This window comes from Corylus avellana, chromosome 7 (genome assembly GCF_965113065.1).
Source record: "Corylus avellana chromosome 7, dhCorAvel1.hap1.2, whole genome shotgun sequence".
Taxonomy (NCBI): Eukaryota; Viridiplantae; Streptophyta; class Magnoliopsida; order Fagales; family Betulaceae; genus Corylus; species Corylus avellana.
Window position 1 is genome coordinate 22,143,138 of NC_142496.1, and position 15,722 is coordinate 22,158,859.

General features: G+C 36.8%; 2 protein-coding genes across 2 annotated transcripts; both read left to right on the forward strand.

The window, feature by feature from the left end:
• The first annotated feature begins 239 nt into the window (after nt 1–239).
• WOX4 (WUSCHEL related homeobox 4) lies at nt 240–1,399 on the forward strand. Its single transcript, XM_059598797.2, has 3 exons — nt 240–473; nt 616–897; nt 1,013–1,399. Exons 1-3 carry the CDS (start codon nt 240–242, stop codon nt 1,163–1,165), a joined length of 669 nt encoding a protein of 222 aa, XP_059454780.1. The 3' UTR covers nt 1,166–1,399.
• A 6,971-nt stretch (nt 1,400–8,370) lies between these two features.
• Nucleotides 8,371–15,722, forward strand: LOC132183654 (polyadenylate-binding protein 2). Its single transcript, XM_059597012.2, has 9 exons — nt 8,371–9,082; nt 9,559–9,677; nt 10,203–10,859; nt 10,962–11,039; nt 11,112–11,201; nt 12,640–12,777; nt 14,676–14,852; nt 14,940–15,146; nt 15,286–15,722. The coding sequence occupies exons 1-9, from the start codon at nt 8,830–8,832 to the stop codon at nt 15,526–15,528; spliced, it is 1,962 nt and encodes a 653-aa protein (XP_059452995.1). The 5' UTR covers nt 8,371–8,829; the 3' UTR covers nt 15,529–15,722.

The following is a 15,722-nucleotide window of genomic DNA, read 5'->3' on the forward strand; positions in this document are numbered from 1 at the left end:
ACACTCACACGCACACGCTCACACACGATCGATCATCCCTCTCCCTCTCTCTCTGTTCATCTTTTATGTCTTTTTTCTTTTGTTTATACATGGAAAATCCCAAGTCAACCTCACCTCATCATTTGGTCTTGCTTCTTTACAAGCACCACCTCATTTCCCACTTTCTTTCACTTTAATTCTCTCATCATCATCTTCTTCTCTATATATTTTACTGCACTCTAATCTTCCAGTCCTCCACCATGGGAAGCATGAAGGTTCATCAGTTCGCACGTGGATTTTGGGATCAGCAGCACGAACCCTCCCTCACGCTTGGCTGCAAGCGCCTACGCCCTCTTGCTCCCAAGCTGGCTACCACCGACACTACTTCTCCTACTCACGCTGTCCCGCCGGCTTTCGATCTCAAGAGCTTCATCCGACCCGAAAGTGGTCCCAGAAAGCTCGGATCCTCTGACGACAAGCGAGATTCTCCCCAGGTTCAATTCTAAATCCCACGTTCTTATTAATTAAATTATTGCTTCGCTAGCTTCATGCATATATGTTTTATATATATAATAACGTTAAATAAATCCACCAACAAAAAACTTTGACATAATTAAGATTAATTAATTAATGCAGGTGGAAACGCACCCAGGAGGGACACGGTGGAATCCGACGCAAGAACAGATTGGGATATTGGAGATGCTGTATAAGGGAGGAATGCGCACTCCCAACGCACAACAAATTGAACAAATCACCGCGCAGCTCGGCAAGTACGGCAAGATCGAAGGGAAGAATGTGTTTTATTGGTTTCAAAATCATAAAGCCCGCGAGCGGCAGAAGCAGAAGCGGAGCAGTCTTGGTCTTAGCCATTGTCCGAGAACCCCGGCTCCCATTACAACTATCAGTTTGGAAACTAGGGTACGAATTTTCACTGTCACGTCATCTCACTCATCAGTCTGTCAGTCGTACTTTCTTTCTCTTAAAACGAAGCGAACAAGGTTTTCATATATATCTTATTTGGAATGTTGCACAGGGGGAATTAGAAAGAGAACAGGAAGATAGTCCATACAAGCGGAAGTGTCGGAGCTGGGGATTTGAAAGCTTAGAAGAAGAAAGCAGGTCATGTAAAGAGGCGGAAGGAGATAGAACTCTGGAGCTCTTCCCATTACACCCGGAAGGCAGATGAAGGGGTTTGAAAAAATTGCTTCTTTTTTTTGGTTCCATTGTAAGCTGCTTTGAAGATGTGCTCTTTTTTTTTTCTTTTCTTTTTTTTTTTCTTTCTTTTTCTTCTTTCTTCGTTTTCGGGAAAGAAGAAAGACAAAGTTGTCTCTTTGTACGCTACTGCTTATTATTATTCCTGACTTGTAACCAAAGCGCTATCTTCTCACTCTTTATTCGACGATCGATATATCTCTGTGCCTGGTGGGTGTTACTGTGAGCCTTTCTTTTGACTACAGCAACTTGTTGAATTCAAGCTTTTAGGTTAAAAAGGAGAAACCTATGGACACTGAAGTCCACGCACCTACTTCTTAACCCTTTCTTCTTCGTATTTTATGTTTTGAAAATTGACATGTCCACTATACTTATTGCCAAACAAAAAATATCATTATATTTCACCCTCTTTCTAAGACTTTGATAAAGTTGCGCAGGACATATATCTACTCTCTCACGATTCTTTCATTTTTTAAAAAAAAAAATTCCATGATTGACATGCAAATTATTTAGTGTTCGGTGGTGGGGACACTCGTTTATTATACCCATGAGATTTGGGAGGGAAAGATAGATAACGAAATTCGAATAGCTGATTGAAAAGGTTTCTTGCCGTCAACCATGAGCTACGTGTGTCGTCAGACCCTTCGCCCTCGCCAACATTTCCTGATCTGGGTAAATATTAATTGTTAACTTTTTTTTTTTTTTTTTTTCCGTGAGCAGTCTACATGCATATAATAGTATATACACCATGCCATGCATGCAGATACTCCAAAATGATGGTCAAACTTTGAAAAGCTATGACAGGGTTTGTTTGGCCGAGCGTTTGAGGGATTTAAAAATGCGTTTAATACTTAAAAAGTATTTGTTTAAAAAAAATATATATCAATTTGGTAAAAAAAAATTGAAAGCGCTTTTAAATGTCAAAAAGTGTTTTTAATTCAAAAACTCTATTTTTCAAACACAATTTTAAACATGCTCTAAGTGATTTTGCTGTTTAGATTACTAGCTTAACAATTTAGATGGTAAATATGAGACCTACTTGTCGAGACAAATTTTGTCCATTTATAAGCTTGGGTAGGTGGACACCATAAGAACTTTCTCACATTTATTATTTAAATTGCTAATAATTTAAACAATAAATTATGAAAATCCTGATCCGATATTAGTAGGACCCTGACTGCTTGCATGAATACTCCATGTAGACCATGGCATAGTTGGATCGAGATATTGGGGAGGGATGCAATTTTTAAAATAGTAAAAAAAATTTATCTATCCATATTTCTAAATTTTGACTCACTGCAACTTGGCTTACGAATTACCTTTTTTTTTTTTTTTTAGTTGCACCTTGGAACAGATTGGGTCGTTAAATTTGACAAAATATGTCACACTTGAGTCTCACTTGACGCAGAGTGATATGGTTGCAATACATATATTATAAGATAAAATTACATTTCGCCCCCAAATTACCACCTCATTTAAACTCACCCTTCTAAACTTTGAGTTCGAGCATGTTTGACAAGCCTAAAAGTGCTTTTAACGTTTAAAAAGTTCGTTTGAAGAAAAAGTAATCGTTTAGTAAAAAAATTAAAATCGCTTTTAAGGATCCAAAAAGCCTAAAAATGATCAAAACGCACTTTTGGTAAAAACTTAAAAATAAAGTTTTTGCCCAAAAGCTCTTTTTGACTTAAAAACTCTATTTTTCAAACACAATCCCAAATAGACTCTTATTGCAATTTTTCAGACGCACGCATGACATGTTTTTCATCTACATTTAATGCCCAATCAAACTCGGAGTGGAACTCGGAAAAAATGGAAGTTCATAAAGGGGAGTTGTCGCAAGTTAAAGGTATGGATGCAAATGAGGTAATAGTGTAATTTACACCAAAAATTAAAGAAACCATAAACCAATAACTCCTCTCCCTTTCTCTCTCATCCTATTTCACGCCATTGATGATTTTTTTTTTTTTTTCTCTTTTTCTCTCATCTTTTTTTGTTTTTGTTTTTTTTTTTGTTTTTTGTTTTTGTTTTTTTCTTTTTGACATGTCCGCACAAGAGGGGGAGGAAGATTCAAACTTGTGACCTCCGCTTTATTAAGCGTGGTCCCAAAACTTGTCATCTCTTCTCTTCTGGTTTCAAAGGATTGTTTATTTTTATTATTATTATTATTATTATTAAGGATTGTTTAAGGACCGCCAGAGAAGAAATCGGAGAAAAAAAACCATATGATTGATCTAGTTAAAAAAGATACATAAATGTTTTCAAAGATAATTTGCAAATAAGAAATACATGTGATCAGTTCAATCCATCCCCTCTTTTATTTGTAATTTCCAAGAAACCCCAATAAGTTGAAGCCTATATATAATTCACCATCAAAGATTCAAAGCCTATATTGATTTTCCAGCAACGTAAATGGCAAAATGCAAATACCCATACAGGGAACTTGTTGAGCCAAATTGGCCAAAACAGATTCAAGCCCATCTCCATTGTTCAATTCAATCCTCAAGGGTATATGTGATCCGGAAGGGCAGTAAGATCAGACCGTTTTGGGATTTCTCCAAAGAAAACAAGTCCACTGTCTTTTATTATAGACGTTCAAGAGGACTGTTTTAGAAAATGTCAGGTGTTTTTCTTGTATTATCCCAGTCTTAAAGTGAATATTATTTTCTAAAAAAAAAAACTAACCCTTATTTCTAAAAATAATTAAGTCTATTTGTATTTTGTGAGGACGAGTTTTACGAACACGTCGTTTGCTGCAAATCCAGTGGCATTGATTCGTGGGAGTAATGATATAAGGAGAACTAAAACTTCCTATAGAGTCTTCCCCAAATGTGACGTGACTTTTAAAATCACCATTGAATTTGAGATGATCATTATTGAATTTTGATTTATTAGTGATTTTAAATGTCACTCCACATTTGGGAAGACTGTAGGAGAACTCCTCCTTATATCATTACTTGATTCGTAGACTGCACGAAAAACAGATACTTTTGTTTAGCAAATGAGGGCCATTGGATCACTGAAATCGAAAGTGTAGGAGTTGTGGGTCGTTTGATCACTGAATTTGTTGTAGACGATAGAATAGTTGTGTATCATAGAGCTATATGCTATGGTGCAATGCATAACACAAATTAGGGCTGTCAAAAATTACCAGGGAATCGAATTAGAACCAGAGATCCAATTCCAGTTCCGGTTGCAAAAAAAAAACCAGGACCTCGATTCTGGTCCCGGTTTTTGGCACCCGGTAAAAGCCGAGAAACCGGAACCAGGTGCATATATATATAAAATAATATATTTTAATATATATATATATATATATATATATATATATATATATATATACATTGTTTTTAGCCACTTAGTGGTTCACTTCACAGTTTACGCCTCTCTTCTTCCTTACCTAGCCGCCGCTCTCTAACACACACACACACAATCTCTCTCTTTCTCTCTCTCTCTCTCTTTGTCCATACATAATACATATATGTATTGGCATTGAATTTTTTATGCGCAAATTCTAGCGAAGCAGGTGCTGACGGTGACTAAGGCGGTTGAGGAGAAGCTAGACGAGGAGATATCGGCACAAGATCAAATGTACATGGATGATCTAGAGGGAGAGGAGTTTTGGGTTATAGGTTTTCTGGGTTTTGTTGAGGGAGAGGAGTTTTGGGTTGTGAGTTTTATGGGTTTTGCTGAGTTTTGCTGAAGGAGAGGAGTTTTTGGGTTGTGGGTTTTCTAGGTTTCACTGGGTTTTGCTGAGGGAGAGGAGTTTTTGTGGCTGGGTTCAGCAAAAAAGTTGCCGGAGAAGGTGACCGTGGGTCACGGCAAATATTATTCTTAAAAAACCGGTTACCACATCGGGTAAAACCGGAACCGGCCGGTAACCGGGACTCGGTTTCCGATTCTGGTTGCCCAAAACCAGAAACCGGGGTACCCCGACCCCGGTCTCCAATTTTGGTCAAAAACCGGGAAACTGGACTGGGTTGACAAGGCTAACACAAATGCTTGGTTCATGTTCAACGTATTTGGCTTGTATGCTATAATGAAATTGAGAGCACATTTGTTGTCAAATCTTGACCATCTAAATCTTTTACAGCAATTATACTTTATTTTTAGGGGTTGAAATGGCAATTACTGTTAATGATTTTAGCCAATAATGTTATTGGCTAAAACCGCTAACCATAACTACCTAGGCAGTTCGTAAAATTCACTAACTACCTCCGCTAATTGCCTAGTCGGCTAACTGCTAGGTGGTTAACCAGCGGGAGTTACTAACCACTAACTGCTTTTTAAAATAAAAGTTTAAAAATTTATTAAATTGATTTTTTTTTTTTTTTGAAAAAAAAAAAAAAAAATCCCAAAACAATGTCGTTTATATGGTAATACAATAATATTATACATTGTTTCATATATATATATATATGCGATTAGCGATTAATGATTATCGGGCGATTATTAACCGCTCGCTTTTTCACTCCTAATTTTATCAAATTGTTGGGCTTAGCAACCGAACTCTATACAAGTGTAATGATTAAGCCTAGAGTTGTGAGGGTATGGCCATAATAATGGCCCACCAACAAGAGTTTGTGTTCAACTTTCAAGGCTTGGTTAGCACCCTCTTAATGGGCCGCCACATTTGAGCCCAATGGCCTTGCCTATAGTATATGCCAATATGCCATGCTATGGACATGCAAACAAAACCTCACGAAATGGGTGGAGCCTTTTATCAAGCTTTTTCTGGGCTTATTGTTGCCAATGCCCAGCCCTTTATCATTCTTTAATGGTTTTAATTTTTTGAAACTAAATAATTTTACCATTATTTAGTTTTTAATTAGAGAGCATTGACTAACCTCTTTTTATTATCATAATTGAGGCATTTCTTTCTTTGTGACTTTTCATATTTTTTCATTTTTTTTCCTCTAAAGTTCCAATAACTTGTGCATTGAATCCCTTATAGCTTTCTTTCAATTGATAATAATTTTTTTAATCATTATTCATGTCTTAACTAAAGATATTGAATTTTTTTTTTATTATTATTATAACTGGGGCCTTAAATGATTTTTTATATAAATGATATTAATTGTAAGGGGCCTTATTCCATTAAGGACCTTAAAGGACTGCTACCTAATGGAAAATCCAGGCATGCCTAGGAAACTAATTACAAATAGGTAAAATCACATGAACTAATATATATATATTTTTTTCTAAAATAAATCATAATTATTATTTGCAGTAACCAAAGTAAAGCTATGGGTTAACATCCTTCCTTCATGATTTTCCTATATGTCAAATTATAATACTTTTCAAAGTAAAAATAAAAAGAATACTTTCCTAAACACACTAAACAAACATACCCAATATGCTTTGGAAGCAAACCAATATCATTCATGATTCTCCCACATGTATGTTTAAAATTAAGGGTTAAATGCATTTTTAGTATTTGTGTTTTGCGTCATAATCAAATAATTACCTCAGTTTTCAAAAATATTACAAATAATATCTACGGTAAGCCAATAAATTCACTTGGTACTTCTGTCATGATTCTGTAAATTTTTTTAACGGAGCGCCACGTACCCCTTACATGTGAACTGATACCTATAGTTTCAAAGCGACATATGACGTGATACCTGTATTTTTGAGTGCCACATCAGATTAAAAAATATTCAAAATAATAATTAAAAAATATATATATATGGAGAATTGGGTTGGGAGTAGCTGGCCATCCCATTTTGGCCATAGGGGGTGGCCGGCCACCCCCAATGCCATGGGGGTGGTTTGGCCACCCCCTAGCTAAAATTTATGGCCAAAATGGGGTGGTGGGTGACCCCCAATCCAACTCTCCATAATTTTTTTTTTTTTTTTTTTTTTTTTTGGGTTACATATTATTTTGAATATTTTTTAATCTGACATGGCACCCAAAAACATAGATACGACGCCATGTGCCGCCTTAAAATTACATGTATCAGTCAATGTGTAAGTGGTATGTGGCACTCCGTTAAAAAAATTAACAGAATCATGATGAAAGTACTAAATGGATTTATTGGCTTACCATAGATAATATTTGTAATATTTTTTAAAACCAAGATGGCTATTTGATTATGGCACAAAGCCCAAGTACTGTAAAGGTATTTAACCCTAAAATTAATTCGGATGTTGTTGTGGATAAGGGGCTTAGAAGAATTGGTATTGAGATTATTGTACGAGACCATGATGTCAGCATTCTAGCCTCATGTAGCATGACAAAAAATTATCTGGTTGAACCTATTGTTGTGGAAGCTCTAGTAGCTTTATAGGCGGTTGAATTAAGTAGGGAGATGAGATTTTATTATGTTACTGTGGAGGGAGATGCCCTTCAAATTGTTAATGCAGTTAGAGCGAAAAACAAAATTGGAGCAATTTTGGGCATATTGTAGATGGTATTCAAGAACGTCTGCGGTTGCTGAAATCATGTAGGATTGAACATGTTAAAAGTGATGCAAATTTAATAACTCATGGTTTGGCTAGAGAAGCTACCAAGTATGTCATGGATATGGTTTTGATTAAAGAAATTCCAAAGTGTATCTATGGTATTGTAATCGGGGGAGTAAACTGCTCATGTTTGATTTTTTGATTTACAAAAACATTAGTGAAGAAGAAATTTGTTAATTGATTTACAAAAACATTAGTGAAGAAGAAATTTGTTTATATATATCATTCATGATTTTCCATTAAACTTTTTAATAGCATTTAAAGAGTTTGCTAAGAAATACATAATAATTTTATAAATTTATTTAGAAAAAATTTGTCAAATCTAATTTAAATAAAACTCGAGGATTTGCTTGATAATACTTTATAAAGAGTATTTTTTGATTTTTAGTTAAAAAAATGTTCTAATGTGACATGAAAATAAAAGTAATTTTAATATATTTTTTTTGTGAATACTTTGTGATTAAAGTTATTTGTTATTTTTTTAACAGCAAAAAGCTCTTAAAAAAAAGACCAAAAAAAAATCATGTAAGCTGACTCACCCACAGACTTGAAAGCCAAAAAGCTAAAAAAAAGGAAACTTAGAAAGAAGGAAAAGAAAATGGTGGCTAAGCCGCCACGAGTCCTCACGTGTCCGAATGTTATGCATTATCTCATTCTAACAGTTTTGGCCTTCGGGTTTAGCCGGCGGACTAAAACTGCCAGGTGGAGGAATCAAGAAGCATCGGACGGTCCACATTCGCTCTACATATGAAACTAGGGTTTCCACTTTCCCAACCTCGCGGCCCCGCTATATAAACCACCCGCTGACCTCCGAGCCGGTGCGGTGCAGTTTTCTTCTGCCCTCCCCCAAAAAAAAAAGAAAATTCAGTAACTACCTCCGTCGTCTTCTGTCAGGCAACGTTCGGATATCCGGACGATTTATCCCCGTTTTACCCCTCCCTCTCCTCTTCTATCCTCCTTCACAAACCAAAAAAAATCCCCCAAATTATACTTTCCAGAGTATCACCCAGGTCCTTAGGGCTTAGAATTTATCGGCGTGGGTTTCTTGAAATTTGAGTCTAGTGTTTTCTCTCTAGGGTTAAGCTTGAATAACAAGAGGAGAGGGAAAGAAAAAAATTAGCAAAAAAAAAAAAAGAAGGATCTAGAAGGGTTTGTGGTTTTTGTTGTTCTGGTGAAATGGCGCAGATTCAGACTCAGCATCAGGCTCCAGTGTCGGGGCCCAACGGTGTCGTATCGGGCGCCGGTGCGAACCAGTTCGTGACGACTTCGCTGTACGTTGGGGATCTTGACGTGAACGTCACGGACTCCCAGCTCTACGACCTGTTCAGCCAGACTGGCGGTCAAGTCGTGTCGGTTAGGGTCTGCAGGGACATGAGCACCCGGAGATCTCTCGGTTACGGCTACGTCAACTATAGCAACCCTCAGGATGGTCAGTCTTTGCTCTGGCTCTGTTTTTCTTTTTGTAGCATATTTGTGGATTATTTATGATTTCCTGGAATTGGACCTTTAGTATATGGTTTGAGGTTTCCCCATATGATTGGAAAATGCCTGCAAGTGCTAGTGAAGGAATTGGATTCATCGAGGTTTTGTTAATCATTGCATATGGTTTTTGTCTTGAGGATGCGATTACTTGCTTATAGCTTTAGCGGTTGCAAGCATCATAATAAGTGCATATGGTTTCTATTTGAACTTTTTGGATGTTCTCTGTATCCTGTTTAATGTGATATTACACAAAGGAGTACTTCATGGTTATCCTGGCCTGTTTATTTCTGTCAGTCTCGACTGTAAGCTAGTTTTCTTCTGTGTTCTTGTTTGGTTTGAGAGATTAACATGTAGCAAATACATCTAGTACATCCACATTGAACAATTTTTTTTTTTTAAGTAATTGCTTATTCTTATCTACAGCGGCGAGGGCATTGAACCTACTGAACTTCACTCCGCTTAACAACAAGCCCATCAGAATCATGTATTCTCATCGGGACCCTAGTACTCGCAAGAGTGGGACTGCGAATATATTCATCAAGGTATTCATATTCAGCTGATCTATTTGTGCCTTCCCCCAAAACCCATTTGTCCTTGTATTTCTGTAAGTGTAGGCATACCTGTAGAATATTTTGGTGGTTGTTTGTATAGTTGGGATTTCTTTCCCCTACAAAGTAGGAGATTTTGTGCGCCAGAATGGAAAATAGTATCTTGGTATGATTGGGTTTTAGGTGTTCCGCAGTCTAATTGGTTTGGAATAATAGTTCATTTTGGGTTTGGATTGCTGTAACTTGTCATTCATTCAAACGGGCGTGCATTCTCACACGCATATGTATAAATGGTGATCTCATTGTTTCACCTGGTGGAGATGTCAGGCTTTATCCTTGTATTGTCGTTCCTTCTGCTGCATTTTGCTCAAGGAGTTGAAGGACTCTGAAAACCCACCTCATCCCACAACCTGCATAAAACAGTAGTATAGGCTATTTTTTTTGGTTTTAATTTTTGTGCCTTGATTGAATGTTGGCTTTGTCTTCAATTTTCTGTCTCATGTAAAATGATGTGTGCAGAATCTGGACAAGGCAATTGACCACAAAGCATTGCACGATACATTTTCTTCTTTTGGAAATATTCTCTCTTGCAAGATAGCTACTGATGCCAATGGGCAGTCCAGAGGCTATGGTTTTGTGCAATTTGAGAATGAAGAGTCCGCACAGAATGCAATAGACAAGTTAAACGGCATGCTGATTAATGACAAACAAGTGTACGTTGGACACCATATTCGCAAGCAGGAAAGAGAAAGTGCTTTGAATAAGACAAAGTTTAATAATGTTTTTGTGAAAAATCTATCAGAAGCAACAACAGATGAAGACTTGAAGAAAGTTTTTGGTGAATATGGAATAATTACCAGTGCTGTGGTGATGAGGGATGTGGATGGAAAATCAAAGTGTTTTGGTTTTGTCAACTTTGAAAATGCAGATGATGCTGCCAAAGCTGTTGATGAGCTAAATGGAAAGGCCTTTGATGACAAGGAGTGGTATGTAGGAAAAGCCCAGAAAAAATCAGAAAGAGAGCTTGAACTGAAAGGAAAATTTGAGCAGACAATGAAGGAAGCTGTTGACAAGTATCAAGGGCTGAATTTATATGTTAAAAATTTAGATGATAGTATTAGTGATGAAAAACTAAAGGAATTGTTCTCAGAGTTTGGAGTAATCACTTCATGCAAGGTTTGTAAATATGTTTCTTGTTTGTTAAAAAATCTGAATTTCCAATTTGCATTGCTTCTCCTATCAGGGTGGTGGCTATAATTCATTGATCTGACTTTGCAGGTAATGCGTGATCCCAGTGGAATCAGTAGAGGTTCTGGATTTGTTGCTTTCTCAACCTCTGAAGAAGCTTCTCGAGCTGTAAGTCTACATCATCTCTTTATTGGTCTTAACTATGCAATCAGAAACTGATATGCTATTGTTTATTTACAGCTTGATGCAATGAATGGTAAGATGGTTGTCAGCAAGCCTCTCTATGTTGCACTCGCACAGCGGAAAGAAGAGAGAAGAGCACGGTTGCAGGTATGATGAATAAGGAGCATGCTTGAACGAACTTGGATGAGCAATTTTGCTGCATTATCTTATTTATGGATGATCAAATTGCTGCTTTCTGTGTTAATAGCTTTTTGTGCTTTAGAATGAAAGCTGCTGTCTCTGTTGTAATGTTGTAAAAAGTCAAATTAGGGTTGTAATAAGAATGGAGTGGCATAAGAATCAATTTTCTATGTATTCTTTAATTTTATCTAAAGTGATCGTAGGCATATGTGCTATGGTTGTTGTTTGTAATAGTTAACGCTGTTCCTAAACCAAAAAGGTAGTTATATGAGACTGCTGATTTTGTTTTTGATCTTGTTTACTGCTCTGCATCCATATCTCAGGAAGATTTATGACATCCACAGAAATTTCATGGTGGATATGAGCTATATTAATTTTAAACTTCTGGTGCTTAGTTATAATGATTTCTTTGTTCTTTTTTCTTCTCTTAGCTAGCTAGGTGTTTTCTCTTATATACTATATGGGTTGATTTTTATCTTGTTTACTTCCTGTATTGGATGACATGGCATTGTTTTGTTGACATGGCATTGTTGCAAATTGTTTCCTTAGTTTGTTGGGTTTTTTTTTTTAAATTTTTTTAATCTGGCAATGAAGTATTATCCCTAGTTTTTACTTCGTTTTCAAAGATTTTTATGAAATTTGAGTTTATTGTTACCTTTTCGAGACATTGAACAGTATGACAGATAAAGTAAATTAAGAAATGGTTCAAAGCTGCGATTGTGCTGGTTTAAGGTCTCTAATTGTAAGATCTATTTGAATTTCTGTAATAGGGAACAACTAAATTTAATTAATTTGTGAAAATGAAGATAAAAGTAATGTTCATGTAGATTAGATATGTTGTTTTTATGGTACTCTTGTCTCCTCCCTCTCATGAGATCAATTTTATTTCCCAACAAATACGAAAAAAAAAAATTATGGAAAAGAGAGGGAGGAGGCCATAGCCCTAGTAGATTGGAAGCATTAAAAGACTATGGATGTACAAAGTGTCTACTGTCTAGAGATTGGTTAACATTTGAAAACACCAAAAATGGTGAGCCACCAAAATTTGTGTGAAGAGAGGATGAATAGAAGAAAGTCCCAGGTAAAGTAGATTGAACTCAAGAATTGGAATCTCTAATATTATGGTCATTCCAAAGACATCACATTTAAGCATGGTGGTGGGCTAGGCTCTTATCCTGCCCAGCCCTTTCCAGCAATTCGAGATCTCAAGCATGCAGTCTTGGCTTTATCCATGATGCACCTGACAAAAGCCCATAATGCTGATGAATATTTCATACAATACCTGCCACACACTTACTATTCTGAATAATAGACTCTAGATGACACCCAGTTCGCTGTTGGTGCTTGATGTACTTCTATTCATTTGTCTTTTTAGTAAATGGATTTGTTTCTGAAAATTATGCAGGCACAATTTTCACAAATGAGGCCAGTTGCTATGGCACCTTCTGTTGCTCCACGTATGCCAATTTATCCTCCTGGTGCTCCAGGTCTCGGTCAACAATTTTTGTATGGGCAAGCACCTCCGGCTATAATTCCGCCACAAGTAACTACACTTGATAATCTGTTATATATTTATTAGTTCATCAGAATTTGGTATTGATTGTTGCATTTGACCATCTCCATTCCTTTACAAGTCTTTGATTATATGTAATCTTGTTTGAACAATTTGCTTGGAGAAAAGGTTAAAGCCTGTTAGCATCATTTAGGATTTGCAAGTTAATGCATCATCGATTCCAAAAATGGTTAATTTTCACTACAATTGAATCAATATTAGTTGGAGGATTTTTTGGTTTAAGATTTATTTAAGTTTAATGATAAACTTGTTAATGTCGTGAACTATAACTAATTTGGAAAACTTATTCTTGAAGCTTCTGCGCTTTTTTTTTTTTTTAAGTATTATTTTTATTTTATTTTATTTATAGTATTGACGGATCAGTGGATGTTCTCTTTGTGACACTGTTCTTTCAAATGCTCACTATTTTTTTTTTTTTTGGTCATATATTGCTTGTTTTCTTCTTTTTTATTTTTATTTTTTAATGCAACTTGATCACAGTTGGAGTGTTTATTTGCTATGATATATAAGCTTTTAACTGTGTAAGGGCTTCAAATAATCTATGTGAGATAGGCCTTGTACTTTTGGGTATGGTTGATAATGGTTTTGAAAAGTTTATTTTTGGTTTTGGTTTGGAAGTGTTTTGATGTGATATTAATGTGAGAGGTTTTTTTTGGTGGGGTCCACATTTGATAAAATGGGGGGTCCATTAAGGAGATTGTTTGGTTGTGTTTTTAAAGGAACAAAGACTAGACATGCTTATTTTGAGAAAACACAAGCGGGTGTAGAGCTGACTCTTTATTTATAAAAAAAAAAAAATTAAAAATTAGAAAAAGAGTGTCAGTGTGCTCAGCGGAAAAGGGGGGTAGTTGCGCAGCCACCTGATGTAGTTTGGGTGGCTGTGCGGTTGCCCCTGACTTCTTGTGGTGACTGCGTGGTTTCCTTTGTCCTGTTGGGATGGTTGCGTGGCCCCTTTGTCCGATAGAGGTGGTAGCCCGATAGAGGTGGTAGCGCAGCCATGCCTCTCCTCACTTGGAGGTGGCGATGTGGCCACCTCTAATCCTTTTTTTTTTTTTTTTTTTAAATTTATTTAATTTTTTCAAATTTTTGATGTTATAAGTTACATACATCTGAAATTTAAGCACATGTTTTCTCAGAGTATTCCTTGGAAAATTTTTATTGTTTTGTGTTTTGAAAAGTTTTATTTGTTTTGAATTGTTTATTAATAGTTTTGAGAGAAATGTGTTTCTGGTTTTGAAAACATATCCCACTTTAGATTGTTTGGTTCATAAGCAAGCCGAGTGTTACTAATCTCAATTTTGAAGTGATGGAATTTTAAAAGCAAGCCATGACATTGATCCAATACGATTGTTAGTGGTCCAAGGATTGAGCTTGATTTGTACCCAGATTGACTGGATTTTGCTCACTTGAAATATGAATTAATCATGATGCAGTTTGATTTTGATCTCCTTGAATTTTTTAACTTTATTAATCGAAATAATTGTTGAGTGGGCCCAGCTTGGCTTGTTTACAGAGCTTCCCACTTTTAATTGTAATTGCAATTCATCAACAAAAGTGATGGCAGTCAAACTGGCTAATTTTTTAAAGTGCTTTTGGAGAATATGGGGTTTGCTGATGCACATATGTACGTTGATGGTTAAAGTGGTTATATAAATCCTGTCTCCCGGTATTTGTGGTCAATGTGCTTTGTTTGAAATTATTGGAGGAGTGTAATCAGGAAAGTAGTTTTTCTTATTGAAGCTGAAATAATCTTTTTATGAATGTTCTGTTAGTTTTAGTGATTTAGGTACCGGAATTCCGTCTATATATTGTGTTAGTCTGTCAGTTTTTCTTAGTGGTGGTAATGATTTTCTTAACAACATCCGTAGGCTGGATTTGGTTACCAGCAGCAACTTGTTCCTGGAATGAGGCCTGGCGGAGCTCCTATGCCCCAATACTTCTTTCCGATGGTCCAACAGGGTCAGCAGGGCCAGCGCCCAGGAGGCCGACGTGGAGCTGGTCCTGTGCAACAAACCCAGCAGCCTGTGCCACTGATGCAGCAGCAGGTCAGTTGAAATGTGATTTTTCGTACTTTTCATTTGTGTCGGACTTCTTGCATGTCTGATTGAAAATGACTCTGCTTCATCACCCAGATGCTTCCTAGGGGACGAGTCTATCGCTACCCACCAGGTCGCAACATGCCTGATGTTCCAATGCCAGGTGTGGGCGGAGGTATGCTCTCAGTTCCTTATGACATTGGTGGTGTGCCAATGAGAGATGCTGCACTGGGACAGCCAATGCCCATTCAGGCTTTGGCTACGGCTCTTGCGAATGCTGCTACACCTGAACACCAGAGGACGGTAGGTTCTGACCTAGATTTTTATTTTTTTTATTTATTTTTTTAAATTTTTTTATTAGTTGCAGTTTGTCTGCTGGTATGTTAAAATTCTGTGATCTAGCCTTCTGATTTGTATTACCCTCTCTTTTATGGGTGGACAGATGCTGGGTGAAGCTTTGTACCCTCTAGTGGATCAGCTCGAGCATGAGTCTGCAGCCAAGGTTACTGGCATGCTTCTAGAGATGGACCAGACTGAGGTTCTGCATTTGCTCGAGTCCCCAGAGGCTTTGAAGGCAAAAGTTGCAGAGGCCATGGAGGTACTGAGGAATGTTGCACAGCAGCATTCTAACAGCCCTGCTGATCAGCTAGCTGCACTGTCTCTTAATGACAGTCTTGTCTCTTGAGTGTGTCGATTGGATGTTGGTTTGAACACTTTGAATTGACTTCTTTTTTTAGTCATTTTTTAGTCTTGAAGTTTGGTGCTTAATTGCTATTAGTACTATGCTCCGTTTTTATTTCATGTAGGATTCTTTATCTTGCTACATTAGTTGTGTTTTGGTATTGCTAAACTAAATTTGAAAGATTTGGATTTCAGCCA

What these genes read in the sequence shown, in the direction of transcription:
- WOX4 (XM_059598797.2), top strand. Translation starts at nt 240, where the DNA reads ATGGGAAGCATGAAGGTTCATCAGTTCGCACGTGGATTTTGGGATCAG. An exon ending in ACAAGCGAGATTCTCCCCAG is followed by an intron (nt 474 to 615) that starts GTTCAATTCTAA and finishes TAATTAATGCAG; the next exon opens with GTGGAAACGCACCCAGGAGG. An exon ending in CTATCAGTTTGGAAACTAGG is followed by an intron (nt 898 to 1,012) that starts GTACGAATTTTC and finishes AATGTTGCACAG; the next exon opens with GGGGAATTAGAAAGAGAACA.
- LOC132183654 (XM_059597012.2), top strand. Translation starts at nt 8,830, where the DNA reads ATGGCGCAGATTCAGACTCAGCATCAGGCTCCAGTGTCGGGGCCCAAC. An exon ending in CTATAGCAACCCTCAGGATG is followed by an intron (nt 9,083 to 9,558) that starts GTCAGTCTTTGC and finishes TCTTATCTACAG; the next exon opens with CGGCGAGGGCATTGAACCTA. An exon ending in CACCTGAACACCAGAGGACG is followed by an intron (nt 15,147 to 15,285) that starts GTAGGTTCTGAC and finishes ATGGGTGGACAG; the next exon opens with ATGCTGGGTGAAGCTTTGTA.